At 46.3% G+C, this 14,031-nt stretch overlaps 1 protein-coding gene across 1 annotated transcript in view; it reads left to right on the top strand.

The window, feature by feature from the left end:
- LOC144738055 (uncharacterized) overlaps positions 1-14,031 on the top strand; it is a 35,799-nt gene that overhangs the window by 16,054 nt on the left and 5,714 nt on the right. Inside the window, exons 3-5 of the mRNA XM_078620962.1 lie at positions 5,704-5,749; positions 6,680-6,789; positions 8,641-8,858. Of these exons, the coding sequence (XP_078477088.1) occupies positions 5,732-5,749; positions 6,680-6,789; positions 8,641-8,858 (346 nt within the window). The 5' untranslated portion in view covers positions 5,704-5,731. The remainder of the gene's footprint in view (positions 1-5,703; positions 5,750-6,679; positions 6,790-8,640; positions 8,859-14,031) is intronic.

Below are 14,031 nucleotides of genomic sequence, written 5' to 3'. Positions count from 1 at the left end.
AAAAGACCGCGGAACCACTGACATGGTATTTACTGCCCGGCAGTTACAGGAGAAATTCCAAGAACAAATTTTTGATCTATATATGGCTTTCGTTGATCTAACAAAAGCATTCGACACAGTCAGCCGGGAGGGCCTATGGAAAATCATGGCCAAGTATGGGTGTCCAGACAAGTTCATTGGCATCGTGCGCAATCTCCATTGATGGCATGATGGCCAGCGTCAGAGACCAGCAAGAACTCTCTGATCCGTTCCCAATCACAAACGGGGTGAAGCAAGGCTGCGTTTAGCGCCAACGCTCTTCAGCATGGTGTTTTCTGCCATGCTGCAAGACTCATTCCAGAATCACAACACTGGGATTAACTTCATCTACCGTTTTGACGGTGGGCTATTCAATCTGCGGAAGATGCAAGTCAAAACTAGAGTGGAGGAAGTCACTGTTCGAGAACTTTTGTTTGCTGATGACTGTGCTCTGGCTGCTGGCTCAAATAAAGATCTACAGGACAGTATGGACCACCTCTCCTCAGCTTGTAACAACTTCGGCCTAACAATCAGCACAAAGAAGACTGAAGTCCTATACCAACCTGCTCCTGGGAAACCCTACACTGAGCCAACCATCTTTGTGAATGGGCAAAAGCTTTCAGCCGTTGACAAGTTTATTTACCTTGGTAGTACACTGTCTCGCGCTGTGCACATAGATGATGAAGTTAACATCATGATTGTCAAGGCCAAAACTGAAGGTCTACCGGGCTGTTGTCTTACCAACTCTTCTGTATGGGTGCAAAGCCTGGACAGTTTACCAGCGCCATGCCAAGAAATTGAATCATCTCCACTTGAGCTGTCTGAGGAAACTGCTGAGGATCAAGTGGCAAGACAGAATCCCTGACACGGAAGTCATCAGCAAGGCAAATATCCCCAGCATCTACACCTTGCTTGCGAAGGAACAGCTTAGATGAACTGGCCACGTGACCAGAATGCCCTACGTGAGACTTCCAAAACAAGTCTTCTTTGGCGAGCTGAAGAATGGCAAGTGAGCACAAGGTGGCCCCAAAAAGCGCTACAAGGACACCCTTAAAGCTTCCTTGAAGAGCTTTGGATTCGACCTGAAAAGCTGGGAATCCCTAGCACAGGACCGACCTGCCTGGAGAAGAAAAGTACAGGACGGTGCAGTCCTCTGTGAGAGTAGGAGAAGCTCCTGTGCTATCTTGAAGAGGCAGCAGCGCAAATCTACCAAGGAAGGGTGTGTGGCTGCACCTCAGAGCTCTACATCCTCCCTGACCTGTCCAGTGTGCCACAGATAATTTCGGGCTCGGATTGGCTTCTTCAGCCATCTGCGCACTCATCAAAACCCAACAAAATGACAAACGTGCCATGGTCATCATCAACTTTGATGGACGAACAAGAAGAAGGGGTGCGTGTTTGTGGTCAGTTGTGGTGTTGGTCGTGGTGATGGTGGCTGGATGGTTGTGGTGGTGGATGGGTGGTTGGGTTGGTGGTGGTGGTGGTGGTGGTGGTGGTGATGGTTGTGATGGTTGTGGTGGTAGGTGGGTTGTTGCTTTGATAAGTGAGGGGGCATTCATCCAGCAGTGGATAGATCCTGGCCGATGGAGTGAACCTCACTTACAGAATCGGACATCAGAATTCACGTAAACAAACATTAAAACCACCAGGTTGGTGAGTGAGTGGGTGGGTGAGTGTGTGAGTAAGTGAGTTTGTGTGTGAGTTAGTGGGTGAGTGGGTGAGTGATTAATTGGTTGACTCAGTGGGTGGGTGAGTGACTGGGTGGGTGTGTGAGTAGGTGAGAGGGTGCGTGAGTAGGTGAGTGAGTGGGAGAATGAGTGCGTGGGTGAGTGGGTGAGTGTATGCCTCGAGCCGTACCACTCACACTGCCTCTACCCCTACCACACCTAACCCTACCACTACTAACACTACCCCTACGACTACTAACACTACCCCTACCACTGCTAACACTACCCCTACGATACCTAACTCTACCCCTACCACTGCTAACACTACACCTACCATTACTAACACTAACCATACAACTACTAACACTACGCCTACCACTCACCCTACCCCTACCGCTACTAACCCTACCTCGACTACCACTACTACCACTACCCCTACCACTACTAACTCTACCCCTACCACAACTAACTTTACAACTACCACTATTAACTATACCCCTACCACTACTAAAACTACCCCTACCACTATTAATCCTACCACTACCACTACTAACCCTACCCCTACCACTAACACTACCCCTACCACTCACACTACCTCTACCCCTACCACTCATACTACCTCTACTCCTACCACTCACACTGCCTCTACCCCTACCACACTTAACCCTACCCCTACCACTACTAACACTACCTCTACCACTACTAACTCTACCCCTACCACTACTAACACTACCCCTACCACTACTAACACTACCCCTACCACTACTAACTCTACCCCTACCACTACTAACCCTACCCCTACCACTACTAACTCTACCCCTACCGCTACTAACACTAACTCTACCACTACTAACTCTACCGCCACCCCTCCTCACCCTGCCCGTAAAACGAGTGACCGAATGAGATGCAAATCTCCGTCTCAAGAGTTCCAGTTCAGGGCTCAGTGAGACATTTCTATTCTGCTGGCCACTTGAGTGTCCGTGGGAGGGTTTTCAGTTTGACACGTGGCAGACTTTCACCACCAATATCATCCATAATAGAGGTTTTTTGGGTTAGATCGCGTAAATATGTAAATGTTGCATTGTTAAAACTCGCCACCACCCGACACAGCCAACTAGTAGTGATAGTTGTCACGTAAACAGATCGTGCCAATTCGTCACTAGTACAGCACTAGCATATAGTGTAGTGTATAGTATAGTCTATAGTATAATCTAGTGCAGTGTATAGTGTATATTAGTGTGTAGTGTATAGTGTAATGTAGTGTAGTGTATAATGTGTAGTGTAGTGTATAGTGTAGTGTATAGTGTAGTGTACCGGTACAGCACTAGCATATAGTGTAGTATATAGTGTAGTCTATAGTGTAATCTAGTGTAGTGTATAGTGTGTAGTAGTGTGTAGTGTAGTGTATAATGTGTAGTGTAGTGTGTAGTATATAGTGTAGTGTATAGTGTAGTATACTAGTGTAGGGGTTGTTACGGGGAGAGAGGCGGACAAGAAACACAAGGGTGTCTGCACCCACACACGGGTGTCTACATCCACGTCCGCGTCGGTTAACCCTGGGGGGCCATGGGGGCGCTGTGATCCCCCATAGCCCCACCCCTCCGAGAGGATTCCTATAAAAGACGGGGAGCCAGAGGGCTCGAGGCCGGTTCTGCTACACGCAGACCGAAGTCGACCGGAGCCAGCTAGGACCCTTGTCAGGGCTGGGTCTCAGTGTAACCAGTGGTCAGGGGAGATAGGTCCTGGATAGGACCCTGGCTCCCAGCCTTCCTGCCCTTGTGAGGGCGAAGGTCTTGAGCGACCAGAGGTCGGGGACCCGCCGGGCCAGCGGCGGGTCAGTGTGCCTCCCCTAGGTCCCAGCCGGAGGACGCTAGGCTAGCGGGGAGATTAGATAGCCGGCAAGTCCGGAGGCTGTAGCTCCTTAGAATAGGAGCGAAGGGTGAGTGTAAGCTGTGCAGGGTCGGAGGCTGTACCTCCTCAGGTTAACGGGTAAGGGGACCGTATACCCCTTGTGTGTTAGGGACTGTGTAATTAAGATAATAAACTGTGTGTGCCATGAAGAAGTGTATTAGTCCGTCCTTTACACCACTACACTAGTACAGCACACCGGTGTGTTGGAGAGCCCAGCCACATCATTTACAGTCTGAGTACGACGTTTTGCCAGTAATTACAGCTAGCTTCATCAGGCATAGATGTGGTGGCCACGCTTCTGCGCAAAGTGGGGCAAGGATTATTCAACATCGCCATGCCAGGCACGCTGAAGTGAGGCTTGCGGCGCCCCAATTCGGTTTCAGGAAAGGGCGGTCCTGCAGAGATGCCATATTTTCTGTCCGTCTGCTACAGCAGAGGTGTAGGGAATTCCAAGAAGACCTACATCTCTGCTTTATTAACCTGGTCAAGGCCTATGATACCATGAGTAGGCCTGGGCTCTGGGTTATTTGTTGTGCTTTCGGAGTCCCTGACCCGCTGCTCACGATCATTTAGGACCTTTATGATGGTAGTTTGTGAGGCCTTCAATAGCTATACCGGAGAAATTTCCATCTGGTACAGACACAATGAGTGGCTGATCGATGCCTGGGTGTGGTCAATGGATGGCTCCCTATTGCTCAACCATGTTATGTATGTCGATGACCAGATAATTGCTGCTCACTCAGAGGAGGAGTTAGAGGCGCTGCTGCTGAACCTGGAGCTTGCCACTAAGAGGTTGGGACTTACCATCAGCCCCACCAAAACTAAGCACCTGCCTGGGTATTTTGTACCATTGGACACTCTACCCCCACAACTCCAAATTGGTGATAGGGCAGTTGTGGAGAGAATGGAGAGTTTCCCATACCTGGGCAGTGTGCTTATGGCCGGCTCTGGTTTGACAGCAGAGGCCTCACTCCTAATCAGTCGAGTGGCATTATCTTTTCATCTGTTGCATAACGCTGTGTGGAAGCTACCTGGTCTCTAGCGCCGCACGAAGTTTCAGGTCTTCTTGGCCACGGTCATTACCAACCTTCTCTATGCTTGCAAAACGTGGACCCCCCAAATGGAACATCTTCGCCAGTTAGAAACATTTAGGCTGTCCTGCCTACGATTCATCCTGGGTTTAACCTGGCTGGATTGTGTGAGGAGCTCACATATTCTTTAAAGATGTGGACAAAGTCCCATCGGTGAGCTGCTATGGCAGGCAAGGAGGCATTGGCTTGGTCATGTAGCCGCATGCCCAGCCACCGCATGCCTAAACAGCTTTTGTTCGGTCAGATCGAGGGGGCTAAACGGGCACGGCACGGGCTAGAGAAGAGATGGAGTGATGTGGTACACGAGAATGTGGAGCTGAGTGAACTTGCCGATGACTGGTACCAGTGGTTTCAAGATCGGCCTCTGTGGAGAAGGCTCGTGAAGGACGCTACTGGGCAGTTGGAGGCAGTCGCTCTCGAACAACGGAGGGCGGAGGAGCGACGCTCACAACAACGAGCGGAGCGCCGAGTGGCTAAAGCACAGCAAGTTGGCACAGTAGGGGGCACAGGTGCTGCATCGGCCAGTCGTCTCAGTCAATCGACATGTGGCACCTGCTCTGTCTGCCCCGTGACCTCCTGTCAGTGGGCGTTCGACACTTTACGTGGCCTCAAGGTGCACATAGCCTGGCACAAACGTCGTGGTGACGTCGCTGTCACTTAGTGGCGAATGGCGCGGGTGTTGGTATTGGTGCGTGCAGCTGCATGAGCAGGGTTCAAATGTGCTCTGCCATGAGCTACGTGCCCAGTGGAGAAATTGGTGACGTGATTGCAGCCGAATGGGGAGCGGTGATGTAGTAGTGGTTAGCGCTACAAACTCCGCGCCGTAACCCGATTTCGATTACCGCCCACAGTCCTGCGCCTCCCCTAGGTCGACTCAGCCTCAAATGACTACATTGTGCAGCGGTGGTGGTGTAGTGAACATCGCCACTAGGGAGGCAAAGTTGGCCCGGCGTAGCACCGGCCACCCACCAGTCTGTTAGGGCCTCACCATGGGTGATCTTTGTCCTTGTTTGCAGGGCTCATCTCAGCTCTGACGAGAAGCAGATGCCACCGGAGATACGGGTGAGCCTCTCATACCCAGGGCTGTTCCACACGGACCCTCTGGACACACGGACAATCACCCTGCTCAGAGAACTCGTAGCAATGTGGACCCATCCATATTCCAACGGGAGAACGTGAAGTCCTTGCTTGACGTTGAGTGTGTATGTTGCACGTGTATGTCACGTGTCTGTTGAATTTCTATTGAGAGATAAAGTAATCGGAGAGAAAGTGATGAAATATGACGTGAAGAGAGATAAAGTGAAGAGAGATCAAGTGACGGGAGATAACGTGATTAGAGATAAAGTGAAGAGAGATAAAGTGACGGGAGATAAAGTGAATAGAGATAAAGTGAAGAGAGGTAAAGTGATGAGAGGTAAAGTGATGAGAGGTAAAGTGATGAGAGATAAAGTGAAGAGAGATCAAGTTAAGAGAGATCAAGTGAAGAGAGATCAAGTGACGGGAGATAACGTGATTAGAGATAAAGTGAAGAGAGATAAAGTGACGGGAGATAAAGTGAAGAGAGGTAAAGTGATGAGAGATAAAGTGAAGAGAGATCAAGTTAAGAGAGATCAAGTGAAGAGAGATCAAGTTAAGAGAGATCAAGTTAAGAGAGATAAAGTGAATAGAGATAAACTGTTGAGAGAAAGTGTGTATACTGTAGTAGTGTATAGTAGTGTAGTGTATAGTAGTGTGGTATATAGTAGTGCAGTGTACAGTAGTGTATAGTAGTTTAGTGTATAGTGTGTAGTAGTGTAGTGTATAGTAGTATATAGGAATGTAGAGCTTGAGTCTGTCTCCAGGGAAAGGGAGGTCTGGACCACCCTACTCAACACGCTGCTGCTGCTGCGACCCTCACCAGGACTAGCGGATTGAGACACGAACTAATGAACGCATTCCCTTGCTGTCACTGTGCACTCCCCCTCCCCGCCCCCTCACCGTCGCCTTCCGAAGACCTCTCCAAGAGAAGAAACGAGCGCGACTGCGCACGACGGCGTCGTCACGGCGGTGCTGGGCTGCGCCGTCACCGCAGTGACGCCAGATTTCTCCGGCGACGCCTACTCGTGAGCGCACCAAAAACCCTCGTACAACGTCGTGCCGGGATGTGGGTGGGTGGGTGGGAGTGGTAGATCGGGTCACAATGATTTACTTGTGACGCAGTAAAGTCTCAGAGTACTCGGATCCCGCTGGGTACACCGACCGACCGGCCGCCCCCCATTCACGCTTGCACCTTGGGACCGCCCCAGTCATCACGTCGACGTGGATTTGAGGGTGTAACTCTATCACCAGCGCTAGAAACGAGTCCCAAAGAAAATACCTCTTGCATTCTATTATAAACCTTGACTTAAAACTTTCGTGACTTGCGCAGGAATTCGTATTGTTTGCGCATTTCGGTAAAGTCACGTAGATAAGGTTCAAATGAAAAACAATAAAATAAAAATAAACTACGACGTTTTGATCTCAACACAAGCGATCGTCATCAGGAGGAAAAAAGAGTGGGAAAGCTGCCAAAGAAAACGCTCTAATATAGTGATAATAATCTATTGTGTTCTGACATATTGAAAATAATCATCTATAGTGTTATATCTGAGCCGGATGCTATTGACGATTAGTGAATCATTTACTGTACGATGTTGTACTTCATTAGACATTAATGTTCATTCATATACATTTTGTATACACTCTTGCATTTTGTATAAATACACTACAGTTTAATAGTAATATGCAATAATATATAATTTGGGTCTTTTGGTAAAGCCACGTCGATAGAAAAATTATAAAAACATCACGACGTTTCGATCGCAACCCAAGCAATTGTCATCAGGTGAAAAAATATAGCCGGAGAGCTGCTGAGGCAGGATGTTAAATAGGTTTGAGATGGGTGTAGCCCAAGGGTAAGTGGGCGGGGCTAGAGATGGAATTTACATGTAAATGTAAGATCGTAAAGCTGATTTACCTCCACTACAAAGAGGCTGTGGGGGTGGCCATTGTATTATGAGAGATTAGCATGCCAATCTGTTAATGTAAGATTAGCATGTCAATCTGTCAATGTAAGAAAACCGAACACCTCCGAAGCTCTCCCGCGATATTGTTTTCACCTGATGATGATTGCTTGTGTTGCGATCAACACGTCGTGATATTTTTTGTATTTTTCAATCTACGTGGCTTTACCAAAAGATCCAAAGAATATGAATTCCTGCTTTAAGTCTATAATAATATAGTAGGACATAGTAATATAGTACTATATAGTAGTGTCTAGTAATATAGTGGTGTATAGTAATACAGTAGTATATGGTAGTATTGTAGTATATAGTAGTATAGTATATATTAGTATACGGTAATATAGTAATTTACAGTAATATAGTAGTACATAGTATTGCATAGTAATACAGTAGTATATTGTAACATAATACTATATTGCAACATAATAGTACATGTAATAATGTTGTAAGATATAGTAGAATATAGTAGTGTGTATATACATTGTAGATATATACATTGCATATTCACTCGAATAGGCAAAACCCAACTTATGATCGATGATGCACGTGCTAAGTGGCGACACTCTCCTGGCTCCCACCCAGCAGAATACGTAGCCCACTAACTGGACAGCAGAACCAATAGCCAATCAGACGTCAATAAAACTCCGCCCACTAAGTGGATAGCAGAGCCTCAGCCAATCAAACATCAACCGAATTAGTGGACAGCTACACTAAACACTACGCTATACGCTATAAACTAGACACTACTATACACGACACTATACACTGCTATACGCTACACTATACACGACATTACTATACACTACACTATACATGACACTATACACTACTGTACACTATACTATATATGGCACTATCCACTACTATACACTACACTACATACGACACTACTACACTAAATTTTCCTCGCAGGTTCGACGCTTCATCAGGTGGCACCTTCCACTGCAGTGCCACCGATCTCATCTTTGAGGTGGGCGCAGCCGGGCGGCTTCGCTACGGCCTGAGGGAGTGGCCTGCTGAGCTGTTCCAAGAGCAGTTCGTCCCCATCAGCTCCACGTTTGATATCAACTGGGATGGCTGCGACGGCGGCCTCCGCGCCCTAATGATCCCGCACTACCTCGACCTGAAGCGTAAGCTTTGTTATAAGGAACGCAGCCCACACGCGTGATCTATTCATTGACCACCAATTCGGTCGCGAGTCATTAACAGTCACCGTTGTCGTTTGAGTCGCGAGTAGTTTCAGTCCTGAGTCGTTTGAGTCGTGCGTCATTTGAGTCACAAGTCACTTGAGGTGCATCTCATTTTAGTCACGAGTCGTTTGTGTCACAGTGCCACTGGGACCCTTGGCAAATGAGAAGCAGCGAAATAAATTGGGCACCACGGTGGCTAAGAGATGTTAACTACCCCACCTGATATGCAGGAGGTCGTGGGTTTGATCCCTGATCCTAATGCCCACATTGGCTAGGAAATGTTAACTCCCTTACCTGGTATACATGAGGACGTGGGTTTGATCCAAGACCCTGATGCCGACAGTGGCTAGGAGATGTTAACTCCCTCGCCTGGTATAAAGGTGGTGGGTTTGATCCCGACCTTGTATATTTGGAGTCTGCATGTCCCTCTCTTTCCTCATGATGGTCGGGTAGATGTGTCCCCAGGTGCTTCGGTTTTATCCTCCACATTTAGAATGGACATCACGCATTGAGAGTATTTCGCTGCTCCTATAAATGTCTACGTGCTAAGCCACTTTGTTGAACTGTCATTTGTGATAGCCTGGTCGCTTCTGAACAATAAGCTATACAACTCAGTCAGCTTTTCCAACTGGTAAAAATAAAACTTAGTTCAGTTTTTTTGGTTTTTAATGTTAATATAAATGTGTTGCTAACCCACCACCACCCCCCAACATAGCCAGCGAGCAAGCGGTTTGCGTCACGTAACAAAAAACGTGCCAATTTTAGTTGTACTAATTGACTACTTCAGCACTAACCGCTTGTGTGTGCTGAAGAGTGTAGCCACAACAACATTTACACAATTCGAGTGCGCGAAATGTTTTTCAGTTTTAGTTTGATGCAGTACCCAGGGCCGTCCATAGGGGGAACAGGGGGAGAGGGGCCAAATCCCACCGTGACTCCTCCCCCTCCCCGTGACGCCTTCAAACTAAACTCCGAGTAATACGGTGACGTCGTCGATTATTTATTTTGTTCACGATGATGGTTAAACTATTTCAACTAAACTATTAAACTAAACTATGAACCATTTAAAGGCCCCACTAGTCTATAGCTCTTTTTCAGAGGCGATCCGTCCATCACAAATGATAGCAAAAAGATCTCCAAAATCATGAGCAAACACAAGATCCATGTTCTATTTAACAGAGTACATGAAATTCGTGATCTGATCTTCCTGATGACGATCGCTTGTGTTGTGATCGAAACGTAGTTTTTTGTTAATTTTTTGGTTATTTTCTTTGAACCTATCTACGTGACTTTTACCGAAGGACCCAAAGAATATGAATCCCTGCAGTCAGGAAAGCTTTAAGTCAAGATTTAAACAATAGCCGCTCAACAAAGTGCTCTGATATCATCATCACCGTCGTGTGGACGCTCGTCGCAGCAGCCAAACACTGTAAACTTGTCACTGATTCTAAATGTGAAGGGGAAAAAAACTGAGGAGGACATGGAGCCAAATCCACGCAGTGAGCACCATGGGAAGAGAGAGAATGAGACGCAGATTCCAAATATACAGCAGTCTTCAGGGTCGGAATCGAACCCACGACCCCCTTGCATACCAGGCGAGGGAGTTAACATCTCAGTTTCACACGTCACACCTAGAAACTATTATATATTGCGGACTCCTCTCGCCCTAATCCACATTGTCGTTATGCTCACGGTCTCAAACATTTAATGGACAGTGTTTAGTCTTATTATTTGGTTCTTTCGGTTAAGTCACGTCTAAGGATAAAATAATAAATTAAATTAAATAATAGAATATGACGTTTCGATTGCAACACAAGCAATCATCAGGTACAATGGAATAGCGACATAAAATCTAACCAGAAAACTATAGACAGACACATTAGCAGACAGACATCACCAAGATACATAGAGAGAGCAACACAGACAACAGAGAGAGGTGATCGTCTCTGTGGGGTGGCCTTAAATAGACAGAGGAGGGCGGACGCAGAGAGAGGGAGGGGGGTTAGAGAAAAAATCAGCATATCAATGAGTGGACAACAAAACGTGGTGCTGCAAGTGCGATGACACGGCAAGCAAGCCTGAAAATCAGGAGAAGGACACACCAAAATTAAATAACCTAGTAAAATATCGAAATGTAATGTAATACAACACAGAGGGTCGGTCAACACACAATTAACGCATAGCCTGTAATCAACCAGGCTATGCGTTAATTGTGTGTTGACCGACCCTCTGTGTTGTATTACATTACATTTCGATATTTTACTAGGTTATTTAATTTTGGTGTGTCCTTCTCCTGATTTTCAGACTTGTTTGCCGTGTCATCGCACTTGCAGCACCACGTTTTGTTGTCCACTCATTGATATGCTGATTTTTTCTCTAACCCCCCTCCCTCTCTCTGCGTCCGCCCTCCTCTGTCTATTTAAGGCCACCCCACAGAGACGATCACCTATCTCTGTTGTCTGTGTTGCTCTCTCTATGTATCTTGGTGATGTCTGTCTGCTAATGTGTCTGTCTATAGTTTTCTGGTTAGATTTTATGTCGCTATTTCATTGTACCTGATGATGATTGCTTGTGTTGCAATCGAAACGTCGTATTCTATTATTTAATTTAATTTATTATTTTATCTTTAGACGTGACTTAACCGAAAGAACCAAATAATAATTCCTGCAGTCACGAAAGTTCTAAAATTAAGAGTGTTTAGTCTATGTGCAGTATTACATCTATGGACAGTGTTTAGTCTATGGGCAGTGGTTAGACTATGGGTAGTGTTTAGTCTATGGACAGTGTTTAGTCTGTCGTGCAGTGTTGAGTGTATGGTGCAGTATTGGGTCTATGGTGCAGTGTTGAGTCTATGGTGCAGTGCCGAGTCTATTGTGCAGTGTTAAGTCTATGGTGCAGTTCTGAGTCTATGGTGCAGTGCTGAGTCTATGGTGCAGTGTTGAGTCTATGGGTAGTCTTCTTGGTTCTTTCGGTAAAGTCACGTAGAAGTGAAGTAATAAAATAATAAAAATAAAACATAATAAAATTATTCTCACGACGTTTCGGCATCAACACAAGCAGCCGTCCTCAGGTGAAAACCAGGTCCGTCGAGGCGACAGAGTCTGAATGAAACAGCACACGAGCTTGGAGCATATATATAAGCTGGGCGCCTTGACAAAGGAATTTGCATATCAAGAGGAATTTAGCATATTTATGGGAAATGCAGGAATGTGATTAGTACTACATATGCATGTGCATTATGCAGGATTAACAGAATCAAAGGGAGCTGCAGGTACTGCTGCTGCTGCAGTTGCTGCTGCTGCAGTTACTGCTGCTGCTGCAGTTTCTGCTGCTGCAGTTGCTGCTGCTGCAGTTGCTGCTGCTGCTGCTGCAGTTGCTGCTGCCGCTGCAGTTGCTGCTGCTGCTGCTGCAGTTGCTGCTGCTGCTGCAGTTGCTACCTTATCCATTTTAATATAACACTATGTATTATTCTACCCACCCTAATGTGTATCACACTGCTAAATATTTACTATACAATTACGACACCATACATTACTCTGCACACTGCACCATGCCAGTGAGTGGAACGCGGTCTGAAAGTCACCGTAAAACGTGAACACAATCAGTTAAGATCCGAAATGGTTTATTACGTCCTTCCAATGATTGCTAAGCCAGAATCCATCTTCTCGGTTGAAATTGTCTCTGTGTTTGTATATGTGGATCGCCTCATGAACGAATCTCTCATGATAGCCAGATGGCTTGCAGAGAACCTCTGTCTTGGAGAAGTCAATGTCATGTGAGCCCACTGAATTGTAACAGTGATCTGCCACGGCTGAGGTGTTTGTCCTACCGTGTTTCAGGTCTGCTTTATGTTCACGGATGCGGTCCGAGACATGTCGTTTGGTTTCTCCAATGTAACTGCTACCACAGAGGCAACTTAGTTTGTAGACGCCAGGGTACTGTATGTCTGGAACCACATCTTTTACAGACGGGACCAGATCACGGATTTTATGTACTGTTGAATCGGACCTGGATCTTGTGTTTAATCAGGATTTTGGAGATCTTTTTTGTGACCCCAGCAATGTAGGGTAAGGTGATGGTCTTGAAAGGCTCCTCAACAGGAGCCTTCTTTTTTTGTCTGAAATCTTACGGCCTTTCACTGGAAAAACCACCTTTGCGGTACTAAACTCTACTGACCTGGTATCGACAATCAAGGGGATTGCCCTGTCCCAGACGACCTGCTTGTCAGTTTTGATGTGGTTTCCTTATTCACCAAAGTTTCTGTACCTGACACCATCGCAATCATTGAAGACTTGGTTCATCAAGGACTGAATGCTGGGGTACCCCCCCTGGTGAGACACTGCTTAACCAATACATACTTCACCTGGAATGGAACTTTCTACAAGCACGTTTTACGGTGACTTTCAGACCGCGTTCCACTCACTGGCATGGTGCAGTGTGCAGAGTAATGTGTGGTGTCGTAATTGTATAGTAAATATTTAGCAGTGTGATACACATTAGGGTGGGTAGAATAATACATAGTGTTATATTAAAATGGATAAGGTAGCAACTGCAGCAGAAACTGCAGCAGCAGCAGTAACTGCAGCAGCAGCAACTGCAGCAGCAGCAGTACCTGCAGCTCCCTTTGATGCTGTTAATCCTGCATAATGCACATGCATATGTAGTACTAATCACATCCCTGCATTTCCCATAAATATGCTAAATTCCTCTTGATATGCAAATTCCTTTGTCAAGGCGCCCAGCTTATATATATGCTCCAAGCTCGTGTGTTGTTTCATTCAGACTCTGTCGCCTCGACGGACCTGGTTTTCACCTGAGGACGGCTGCTTGCGTTGTGGCCGAAACGTCGTGAGAATAATTTTATTATGTTTTATTTTTATTATTTTATTACTTCCCTTCTACGTGACTTTACCGAAAGAACCAAGAAGATGAATCCCTGCAGTCACGAAAGCTTTAAATCAAAATCTATGGGTAGTGTTTAGTTTGTCGTGCAGTGTTGAGTCTTTGGTGCAGTATTGAGTCTATGGTCCATGTTGAGTCTATGGGTAGTGTTTAGTCTGTCGTGCAGTGTTGAGTCTTTGGTGCAGTGCTAATGGCTATGGTGCAGTGTTGA

Source organism: Lampetra planeri, chromosome 77 (genome assembly GCF_965212315.1).
Source record: "Lampetra planeri chromosome 77, kcLamPlan1.2.h2, whole genome shotgun sequence".
Classification (NCBI taxonomy): Eukaryota; Metazoa; Chordata; class Hyperoartia; order Petromyzontiformes; family Petromyzontidae; genus Lampetra; species Lampetra planeri.
The sequence above is the reverse complement of the archived record's forward strand: the minus strand, read 5'-3'. Positions and strand labels throughout refer to the sequence as shown.